The sequence below is a fragment of the Suncus etruscus genome, chromosome 5 (genome assembly GCF_024139225.1).
Source record: "Suncus etruscus isolate mSunEtr1 chromosome 5, mSunEtr1.pri.cur, whole genome shotgun sequence".
NCBI lineage: Eukaryota > Metazoa > Chordata > Mammalia > Eulipotyphla > Soricidae > Suncus > Suncus etruscus.
The window spans coordinates 127,223,944-127,236,288 of NC_064852.1; the positions used below are offsets into that span (position 1 = coordinate 127,223,944).

General features: G+C 32.4%; 1 protein-coding gene across 1 annotated transcript in view; it reads left to right on the top strand.

The window, feature by feature from the left end:
- Positions 1 to 12,345, top strand: part of TMEFF2 (transmembrane protein with EGF like and two follistatin like domains 2) — a 277,043-nt gene that overhangs the window by 216,664 nt on the left and 48,034 nt on the right. Inside the window, exons 6-7 of the mRNA XM_049773277.1 lie at positions 6,874 to 7,022; positions 7,948 to 8,007. Coding sequence (XP_049629234.1) covers positions 6,874 to 7,022; positions 7,948 to 8,007 — 209 coding nt within the window. The remainder of the gene's footprint in view (positions 1 to 6,873; positions 7,023 to 7,947; positions 8,008 to 12,345) is intronic.

A 12,345-nucleotide genomic window follows, 5' to 3' on the forward strand; every position in this document is an offset into this window, starting at 1 on the left:
ATATATAGAAAAGATTGTCACTTGCCTTGCATGTGGCAGACCTTTTTTCAATCCCCAGTACCACATCTTCTCCTGAGCACTAACATGTGTGATTCAGTTACAGACCAGGAGAAGCCCTGAGCATAGTACCGCACTCAAAAAAATATTGGTCAAACACTCATGTGTCATCTGAGTAACAGTATGTTTATAGTGGTATAAGCTTCCTCTCTCAAAAAATTTCCCAATTATACATAAATAGTGCAAATATTCAAAGCTTCTTTACTTCTCTCTCTCCCTTCTCATCCCCCCCCCTCTGCTTTTTGGACCACACTCGGTGATACTCAGGGTTTACTCATCACTCTGCTCTCAAGATCACTCCTGATGGTGCTCAGACACCATGTGGAGGTACCAGGGATATACCCTGAGTTGAAGACATGCAAGGCAATTGCTCTGTCTACTCTGCTAAGCCCCAACCCTTGCACTTCCAACTCTTTTATCTCATTTCCCTTTCATAATTCACAGTAATTTCTTAATTGTAGGATTTTTAAACAGATAAATTATAACCAAATTCTGTCAAAAGAAGTAACTTGAGAATTCATAAGTAACTGGACTTGCAGCATCACCAATGTATTGAGTGGAAGGTCTGCTCTGTTTTGACTGTTATTAATATAATGCAGCTCATCCATTACCTCTGACAGAAAAACCAGACAATAATTCTGACCTCATTTTCTGGTCAGGCCAGAGAGATATGCATAATAGCCCCCAAGATAGACACACTAAAGGGCAACAAACCAGACAAGGTCCAAAACAATTCAGAAAGCCAACATGTTGCAGGGTAGGTGACTGCTTTAAAACTTATTAGGAATAATTTATTGTCAAAATTGTGAATGGACATTGACTCAAAGACGTTGATAGAGGATTTAAGTGATGGTCATGTTTAATAGATGAAAGAAAATCTAGTGAAATTAGAGGGCAGCCACAAACCAGACACATGAATAAGTAATTTTCTGCCTGGCCGTGTTTGCATCCTCTTAACACTCTGGAGGACTGATAAGGCGGCAGTCCGAAATACAGGGGAAAGGTGGACTTCACTCATTGCACAATATCCTTGGAAGTACCATTTTGAAAGTCAGGAAATTAAATTAACGTCAGATCTCAAAATATCCAGATCATTACAAATAATGGTGAATGGTTCTGGACACTACCTTTGCTCCTATAATTTAATTTCTTCATTCCATCAGATAGTTGTGGGGATTTTTTTTAAGGATTAGAATTTCACTGCTTTCTCATAATTCAGAGAGCTAAAGTTTTCAGTCAGTATTAATTTTTTGAGGGATTTTCAGAGGGTAGTATTTCTACATAGCGACCCCTAAAATTATTATTTTCAGAAAGGGCTGATTCCCTTTTTTTTTCCCTTTCTAGCCCAAAAGAAAAGAGATCTGTGTAATTGCAGTGTCAAAATGTCAAAAGACTGAGATAGGTTGATAAAAAAAAGAAGAAAAGAAAACATAAAAAACTAAAGATATGCATGCAGTCCTCAGCCTTACAAATTCTTGGCTCAAATAAAATACTTGTGACATGCTGTAATTAACTAGTTACTCCTCTCAGAATGAATAATAATGCAATTATTTGCCAAAGGAGATAAAGGATAGTTTCTGTTTTTAAAAAATTTTCTTTTCATTGCTGTAGAGAGAAAACTGCAGATTCATTTATCTAAGCTGCTAAAGAAGAGTGACCTACAATTTCACTGTTCGACTGTAGAAAATTCTGTCATTTTTTTTATCAGAGCCTTTTATTTCTACTGGCTTAATAGCAATCAATGTACAAGTCACTGCCATTTTCGAATGACGTTGCTTCTTATAAACTGTTCCCAAGCACCATAAGATTGAAGTAGTATTCTGACTAGTGAAAATATTTCCTTATCACAATTGGTCTTTGATACCATTCTCTTTGAGCAGACACAAATAGGAGGAAGGTGAACCTTAGTTCTTCAAGGAACTTCTCTTTCTTTACAAACTTTCTTTACCAAGTAGCAGAAATTAGATAAGAGTTTATTGAAACATATCACAGATTCTTTCTATGCATAAGTATCTAGTACGATGATTCTTCTTGAGCTCCCTCCAGCTCCAGAAAGACATTCTATTCTTTCAGAATTCACTCAACCAGTATTTATTGAAGATGTGCACTGAGTTATATGCCAGCAATTCAAAGATTTAAGCAAAAATAATGTTGCCCTCGAGAATTTTGCAGAAAAATAAAGCTATAAAATAGTAAGTAATAGCATTAACAATGAAGTCAAAGCTACTACAAGGACATACACATCTACATACATATAAACAAATAAATTCACTCATTTAAATACACATACAATACCTCTGTTACATTAATAAGAAGATTCTGTCAATTGAAGCAGTGAACTGAAGACTTTTTTATTGCTAAAATTTTCTAATTTTAATGTCATGATAATGTATACTTTTATGTATATATGTATTCATCAGTATCTCTATTTCTTGTGTCAAGCCAAATTTATCAGTTTTGTTAAGGATGGTATTATGAATAATCTATACCTTAAGTAGTTAGATTTATTTGTTATTTGTTAGTTTAGTTACTCATTCTAACACCAAGTTTCAGTTCAGAATTCCTTACTATATTATAGTCAAAGTATTAATTAGTATCCCTATGATACTAAAGAGTTTGCATTACTTTTTTGTGAAAACAGAGTTATTGTGATTTAATTCCATAAAAATTATAATAAATATTCCTAGAAAGGACATCATCTGTGTTCAAGTTATAGTTATCAAAATATGTTTTATTTAATTATTAGCAAGAATGTCTAGTTTGCCTTATACTGAATAATATGAAGAACACCACAGGCTTTGGAATTAGACTGCCTGTGTTTGAGATTAGGTTCTGTCCTGTTCAAGTTAGATAACTTGTTCCATCCTAAAATTTTGTTTTTGTTTTGTTTTTATCTGTGAGATGGATATCATAATAGTAGCTACATAATCAGGATAGAAGATGAAAGGAGTAAAACATATCAGGCTTACAGCGCTGGGATAGACACATCATTATATAAGCTACTATCATTAATTTCTTATCCGCAGATTCAGCTGAATGCTTATATGGTCTCAGTAAGGATATTTAATATTTTCTAAGAAAAGTATTTAGCCATCCATTCTATATCTCTTTTATGGTGGAATCTATGTTACTGCTATCTTTTCTCTAAGAAATTAAGACCATGTTATATTACTATATGTATGTAGTTAGTTTAATTACTGAACAACATGATTTACTGAAAGATCAATTTATATGTTATCAGTGGTACAGAAAACACAAGGACATATTGCCTCTATCAACTGAGGTCGAATAAAATTTAGCATTTTAGCACTTACTCCTGGAATTCTGCAAAGTTTTCTAAATAATAATAGTAAAAAACAGATTTTGTTTACTATATAAATAGCTGTAAACATTGACCAAATAAACAGTTTAGTTGGTCTTACATAAACACCAAACTAGCAAAATCTCAGCTTTTTTTAATACTGAAAAAAAATCACATTTTTCAAAATCTTCCAGTTCATAATAATTTCAAAAATTCATAAACAAAACTTTATTATACTCATACATTTGTTTAATACATGCCAGTTCATAAGAGGTGGGAGGAAATAAGAGGCATAAAGATGAAATTACATTAGATAATCATATAAGTATAATTAAACATTTTTTTATTTTATTTCAGCAAACCGTAACTTACGAAAATCTCAAGAATATTCTAGACCCTCCTTTTGAGATAAGAATATAAATCAGGGAGGGAAAAAAGAGGTCAGAACTAAATACATAAACCAAAGTCAAGGTCAATTGAATCAAGAGACCCAAACAATAACAATCTAAACTTAAAATGGACCTGTTACATTAGCATTCCAGGGGTCTAAGGGTGGATGTATGGGATGCATGCTTAGAACTATGGGGGAGGGAGGTCAACACTGGTGGTGGGGAGACCCTAATTCACTGTCACTATGCTTGCAATCCAATTATGAAGGACTTATAATTCACAATGGTCTTTATAAAAAATTTAAAAAATAATATAAATCAGTGCTTTGGAGATGGAATGATCTCACAGGTGTAACAGTCTCTGTGTGTATATGATTGGTCCTAATTTGTTCCCCAGCACTGTATATAGTCCATTAGCACTGCCAGAAGTGGGCACAAAACTGGAGTTCATTCTGAATACAGCCAGGTATAACACATAAATAATAAAAGAGAGAGAATATAAATGCCAAATTTCCATGTATCTTTTCAAAGTCATTTCATAAAAGTTTTCATTGAGGTGGTAAAATCCAGAAATTTCCACAAAGAAGCAAATCTGAGAGGGATGCCCTAAGTAATATTCAGAAAGAAAAGGGAAGATGCTGGCAGCAAATTAGCTGCTATTGTACAATGATCATATTAGTAAAAGAAAAAAAAAAGAAACCAATAGGATGTGAATGATCTTGTAAACTATTCTTAACAATGGTTAAAATTGGTGCTTATAAATAAAAAAAATAACCTTTATTAAACCATTCAACTAACTGGTTTTTGTCTTTTTCTTATCTATACTTATCCTACATTTTTGTCATGCCATGAAACAATACAGAAATCTACTTCCCATTTACTGATTTGGGGCTTTATTGGGTAGGTAGTGGGTGGCTAGTTGGTTTTTTGGTTTTTTTGTTTTTTGTTTTTTGTTTTTTTTTTTTTGGTCATGCATACCTAAGCACTTGTGACTTCATTTAGAGATTACAAAGCCTTGACATCTTTAATTTGCTATTTGAAATTTAGTTTGATTCTAAAATTTAAGTTGAAATAGTATAATTTGTCATTTAGTTAGATAGATAATAGAAGTATCTATTTTTCAGATATTAACAGATGATTATTTTTAGTATCTTCTAGGAAGCCAGCTTGTAAAGTCTAAATAAAACAATTATTGAAATCTAAAGAGGCTTGAAGTTAAATAGAACTTGTTTTAAAATGCAAAATGTTTTCCCTCTTTAATACAATAGTTGACTGTTCTACACTGTCACTTTCTCTCAATCCACTAGGAAAAGGATCAAAAGCTCTTTCCAACATCTCTGTAGATCCTTATTTCAAATTTTTTGATGTTAAGAATCAGCTCAGTTTCTAATGTCATAATCCCTGTGGCTGTCATCATAGGGCACATCACAGACCAGGTAGAAAAACCACACCTCAGTGACTTAAGCATCTTAAGCTGGTTACCATCTGTCCTCATTGTTTTCCAAATAGGTGAAAGTAAAAATAACCATGCATTACTAACACAGATATATAATCGAAATAAAGGACACAAATTTTAAAAATAATCTAGCACACGTCCTTTTCTTTCCCTGCTAGAAATTGAACCCAGGGCCTCACACATCAGAGGCAGGTCTGTATCTCTAGCTGTTATCCTTATACAATTGGTCTCAGGGCAACATTCTAAGAAGCATGTCTGGTCACAAACCCTCTCGTATTCCGTCGACAAACTGATGGAGCAGTAATTCTGAGTTTGGTGCCAGGGAGATTGCTTAAGAATTTATAATCTTTCTCTGGATTTTCTGGGACCCAGAAATCTACTTATAAATTGTATATTTAAAAGGTCTCCCATGGGATTCTAATACATAGACTGTGCTGAGAAAAAAGGATTATATTTTACTTTAACACATCCATAGGTAGTCTTTGTTCCACAATTTACTAGCTCCCTGACCTTATGTAATATCATTGGTCTATGAAATGACTGTTCTGAAGATCAAATAAAGCAATGAATGTTAAAAACCCAGCATGAAACAAGCTGGCTTTTATTGTTATCATTATATTATATGTCCAGCTCCAAGTAAAATATATGGAAATTAAATGCATGGTTCACCACTTGGGAAAGTATATATTTAGGAAATTAATATGAATATAAATAAAAATTTTAAGTATCAAGTTATATTCTAAGACAATAACATTTTCAAATGTATAAAACAATGCAGAATACTGAGTAGGTTGTAAAAATACAGAGAATTACAAGAACATACAGCAAATTATATACATGGTGAGTTTTAAACGTCTAATTTTTCAAGAGACATACCTAGTTATCTTATTAATTCACTGATTTTCAATGTGTGTGATAGGATAAATAAATACTGATAATAAATTTGCATTTAATGTTAAAAAATATAGAAAAAAGGATGCTGTATATCTCGGGAAGAAATCCTGGAAATTGTTTCAAGTGGTCGAGGAAATTACTGAAACTTCATGCAACTGTTGTTTCTATGAGTATAGATATTTCTGAGAAAATTTCTGCTTACATTTGATTCTCAGAGGGTTTTAGCATGCCCAGAAACGTTCTAGACCACTGAAGATTCTTGTTTATTTTTTGTGCAGTCTCAAGAATATGAAGAAGCTTAACTTCTGATGGCATTCCAAATAATCTCCTTGCTTACTTTATCTTAAATGTCCCCTGAATCATTTTCTTCATAATTTCGCCATTCAAATATACTGAGAAAATAAATAACACAGAAATTTTTCCTTTAAGAAAAATTGAACAGCAGTTTCAGAGCTTTTTAGCTTATTCAAATTCTGCAGGCATCAGCATACAAGTGTATATGCATGCTTTGAAATTTGCAAGTAACTGATTAACTGATGAAGATTCTCTGAGCTTTTCTTTTTAATTTTTCATCGATTACTCAGTTTCTTGAATTATTTTTCACTAAGTCTGTTTCTTTTCATTTCTGGTAGAAAGGTGAAGGGACTTCTCTGCAAGGATACAATTCAGTTTTGACAACTCACATTTAGCCAACATAGCAATTCTTCCACAATTGTTTTATTTATAATGTGGTAACAATACTATTGATGTTACATATTTTTACTTCTCTTTTTCAGGTGCGTGTGCAACATTGACTGCTCTCAAACCAACTTCAACCCCCTCTGTGCTTCTGATGGGAAATCTTATGATAATGCATGTCAAATCAAAGAAGCATCGTGTCAGAAACAGGAGAAAATTGAAGTCATGTCTTTGGGTCGATGTGAAGGTAATGTTTTTACCAAAATTTATTTCAGGGAATGTTTTTAGTTTTTGTGTAGGAATGAAAAGTGAATATAACTCTTTATTAGACAGCTATTTTCTTTCCAAAAGATAATTCTTATTTATAATGGATGTTGAATCTATGGTAGCATTTGTTGTAGTCATAGAAATTTTGGTAACAGTTCGTTTATTTTTATGTAATGGGATTATATCTTCACAATGATACAGGCACAGATGCCAATATTTCTAAAATGAAAACTATTCTCCTTCAAGAAGAAAAATTCAAAATCATATTTAGCAAAGAATAATTTAAAGATTATAAAATAATTTGAATATAAAAATTAAGCTTCTATAGGGCTACTGATAGCTCAGCAGTAGGTCATTTGCCTTGCACACAGCAGATCCAGGACGGACCTCAGTGTGATCCCTGGCATCCCATATGGTCCTCTGAGCCAGGAGCAATTTCTGAGCACATAGCCAGGAGTAACCCCTGAGTATTACTGGGTGTGGCCCAAAAACAAAAAAAAAATTAACCTTCTGTAACTATGGATAAAAACTTAGGATTTTCAAAGTCTTCTAACATTTTTGTGTCATTTCAATAGAAAATTTTCATGTATATTTTTTACTAAAATGGATACTAGAATTTTTTGTTTTCTATTTAGAAATCCTTTACTTTTTTTCAGTTATTGTTTTACCCAGCTTATCTTGACTATATTTAAAACTTGCTCCAAATCTTAGAAAACTGGTATTATTTTATTACTTGCTCTCAAACAGAGGACAATATTGTTAAGTACGTTTATATAAATATTTATAGCTAAATATGTAAAATTTCTGTTGATATCAATAATGGTTTTGTTAGAGATATAGATAAATAAGGTTGACCTAATGTATTTAAGCAATAGTTTGTCAATCATTATTATTTTTAAATACAGATAACACAACTACAACTACGAAATCTGAAGATGGGCATTATGCAAGAACAGATTATGCAGGTACATAACATTTTCTACCATAAAATATTAACATCTCTTCAAAAGAGTTTGGTTGAACTCAATTTTTCACCATTGATCAATCCTCAGTCAATTGTTATAATGCTTCTTTTATGTGCTTTTATGTGCTCTTAGTGGAAACTCTCAATTGGAGAGAGAGAATTTTGGGGAGGCAAGTAAGATACTTTCCTTTCTGCCTGAGTTTCAACAATTGTCAAAAATGTCAGTAAGATATAATTAACTTGTTTTGACAGTGCAAATGGTACAAATGACAAAACATTTATCAGACTAATGGGCATCAAGGAAAATTAATGCAATTTTTGGAAGTGTATTGTAATAAATGCAAATGTTCTTGTTTTAATTTTATGTAAGTCAACAATAGAAAGTTTTCTAGTCTAAAAACAATCTAGAAAGAAAGAGGAGCTATAAATAGTATGACAGTCAGACTTTAAAGTATCACTAAAAAGGTATTTACAATTTAATTTTTAAAATAATCAAATTTTCTTTTAATATAATTGTATCAGAGAGTAAAATGTCACAATGAGCATAAAAAGTTTTAGAAATTTTCATGTAAAATGTGAAACAAATGTGAAAACATTTTCTTGATAAGTATTCTTAATTGATATAAATTTTCTTTTAGATATAATTAATCAAAATATAAATAGGATTTTAAGAAATTCTTAAATGTTATAGTTTTGAATAAAAATGTAATTACACCTTAAGGTCAGTTATGATATGTAAAGGTGCTTTCTTTTAAAACTAAAACTTCAACTTAGTTATCGTGCATTTGGTATGAAGTGTATGTCAAATTTCAGTCATAAAGCATTGCTTAGGATATTTTAAAATATGGAATTCTATTTACTTCTTCTTAAATTGTACTTTAACAATATTTTGATATCACAGTTATATCAATTATTTTTAAATCAGAAATTCCATTTATAGATAACTCAGATCTTCAGACTTTAGAATTGATAGGATTCATTTTTTTTCTATTTTTCATCTTAGTAATTTCCCTTTTTGGTTAGTTTTTGTTTTGAGGTTACACTGAAGGCCTCAATGGTTACTCACAGCTTACTGCTCCGGGTACCAATATGGTGCCAAGAATGTGACAAGGATTTCCTATACACAAAGTATACACTCAGCCTTTTGGTCACTCTACTAGATCCCATTCTAATGTTTCTAATGTGTTAATATTTTTTATGTGATGGGACTCAAGTGGTGTACTTACAATCAATTGTTTAGTGGTCAATACCTTTGGGAAATTCCACATAAACAAATAAATCTTTCATTCATAGCTTTCTATATACTATAATTGCAACTTTTGTTTAATTTCATCACTTGGTGGTGGTGGAAGAGTTCTAATATATGCAAAATACACACAACTGTAAACTGTATAGTGTAAGTAACATGGATTCTTTCCTCAAACTCAGTAATATGAGTCCAAGACTAACATTGCACCATCCCAAAACTTTTCCTTTTTCCCACTTTCAACGTAGAAATATAATAAATGTACCATTTTATTAGTAAACACTTAGAGTGCATCTAAAATATTAGCCCATTTGAAATGAAATAAATATAAGTTATTCCTTTTAATGTGTAGAGTTTGTGGGGCATACCCAGAGTGCTCAAGGGTTGTTCTTAACTCTGTGCTCAGGACTGATCCTTGTCTGTGCTCTGAAATCTGTATCTGGTTCCAGAAACTTGAACCCAGGTTGCAGCCAATGTAACTACATGCAGTACAGTGTCTTACCTCCTATGTTATCTCTCCAGACCAACATATACATATATAGAATTTTGATAATTTATTTAATGAAGAACGTGTTATAAGCAACTTTGCAATACTAGTGTTCCAAAGAAGAACTTTGGAAATATGCTCTGTCTTAGGAAACAAAAATAACCAAAAAATGATGGAACCAATATTACAAATTAATAATGTCTTTTTAATTTTAAAAGCATAAATTTAATGTGTATTTTAATTATAAATAACTATATGATATTTTAAACCACTACCTCACATATTTAATATTATTGTAGTTAAAAAGTATTTGGAGATTTTACAAGGACATTACTTTAATACAAGGGGTTAATTTACAAAAACAAAAGTCTTAAAATGTTAGCATTCTGTCACTATCATTGAATTATCTGTCATTAAACTCAGAGGAAAATAAAAACATCTTCCTGAGAAATTTGTGTTTAAACCAATACTGTTTATCAATATTATTATGAAAAAATTAAATACATTTATCAAATGCTACCAATAAATATCGCAATAAAATGTATTATTACTTGAGGTTATTTATATTGTATTCTAATAATTTGTCTATTTTCAAAGGGTTTGGGCAGATACATTTTCATTCTAAAATTTATTAAGGGTTTTACTTCTTTCCTTCTTTTTTAATTTTTGGGCCACACCCAGAGGTGAATCAGAATTACTTCCGGTCTTGTGCTCAGACATCACTCCTATGCGGCACTACTATCATTGAACCCAATGAACCATTAAACTCATTGAACCATTGGCTGTATGCAAGGAAAGCATCCTGACTGCTCTACTAGCTATCACTCTATGCTCAAACATATTTCAGTGTGATTTTTAAAAAATATTTCCTGATTTACATTGCCAGTGTATTAAATTAATATGGTTCCCTAAACGTATCTCTTGTTAAATATTGGAAAGGAAAGAAAATGTTGCCTTAAATATATGCTAGTAAAAAAAAGTCAATGAGTCTCAAAATCTAGTTTGATAACAGATTTATCTAGTAATTCCCAAAGAAAACCTTCCTGTCAAAGTTTAAAAATACATGTTTGATTGAAATCCTAATTGAAGATCCAAATAAAGGTAGTTCCTGGAAGTTTGCAAATACTTGCAACTAACTGGCTCTTATGCTTTAATATGTCTTTGGAGTTTACTTGAGATGTTTTCATCTTTTTATTTTTTATTTTATTTTATTTTTTTGGTTTTTGGGTCACACCCGGCAGCGCTCGGGGTTACTCCTGGCTCTATGCTCAGACATCGCTCCTGGCAGGCTCGGGGGACCGTATGGAATGCCCAGATTCAGATCACTGTCCTTCTGCATCTAAGCAAAAGCCTTACCGCTGTGCTTTCTCTCCGGCGTTTTCATCTTTTTAAAATACAATGTATGAAATTTTAGACATGTGATCTAAGTATTGGCATGTTCTTCAGCATTTCAAAGCTCACAATAGCATTATATTTTCTAAATTTAGAAACACAATTTTTAGAAAAGTAAGAGAAATTAAATGGAGTCTCAATAGATCATTATACCCTTAATGTCTATTTTACATGCTCAAAATTCCTGCAAGGAGCAAGAACAGGTGCTGTGACTCATATTCCTAGAAGTATGCTGTGTTCTTACGGCTAATTAAATGCCAGAGTCACATCCCTTGTTAGACAAACATCCATGGACTCTCCCACTAAGGAAGTACTGTTATTAGCAAGCTCTCATTTTCCCCTAAAATGTCTTTGTTAATGAGTAGCAACAGGGCTTCCAAATAGAGTTCAGGGGACCTTGAACCATTTCCAGCTATGCTCAGTCACTCAGGTTAGATGGTTCAGAGCTTGGGTCTGAAGATGTGGAGCTACTCAGACCATACAGTTCTCTGGGATACCAAGGTCATTCCAAGGGTGCTAGGGACCCTTGTGTGCCCTTAATGCTATAGTCCAAACCACTTAAAAACCTCAGGCTCTTACTCTCCTTTGATCCTATCTCAAAACTATTAATTAAGAATACACACATGTGATTATTAAAATGGAAGTAGATGTTTTAAAAAGTATCTAAAAACTGGCAAGTGTCATTGCTAATATTTAAAAAAGGCTTGATTAAGGGTCAGTAATGCACTGTTACAAATAATAAATAAATATACGCTGAAGAAGTCTTGCTTTGTCTTATCTTCAATAGAGCTAATGAATAGTAGTTTGAGCATTGCAAACTTTCATAGGGCTATGAATTCCATCCTCCTCTCCAGGGTGAACTGTAGTGAAAACTAAGAAACCTAAGAGGGATCAAGTAATAGTACAACATATAGGATACTTGCCTGTAAGGCAACTGACCCAGGTTCTATCCCTGGGACCACATGTGCCTGTATCCTCAGAGCCTTCTAGAACTGGTTTCTAAGCACAGAGCCAGGAGTAAGCTTGGTGTAGAGAAAGCAAAAAAAAAAATCCAAGAACTTACTTGTTCTTCCCTGCCTGAGAGAGTTTCTGCTTGAATCTGACATGGGATTCATTGTTTTATTCCTATAATGAGACCAAGATGTTAGCTGGTATGGAATCAAGAGCTTTGGAGTTTTTGTTTTAAACCAGAGTGATAGCTTCCCTGACTGATA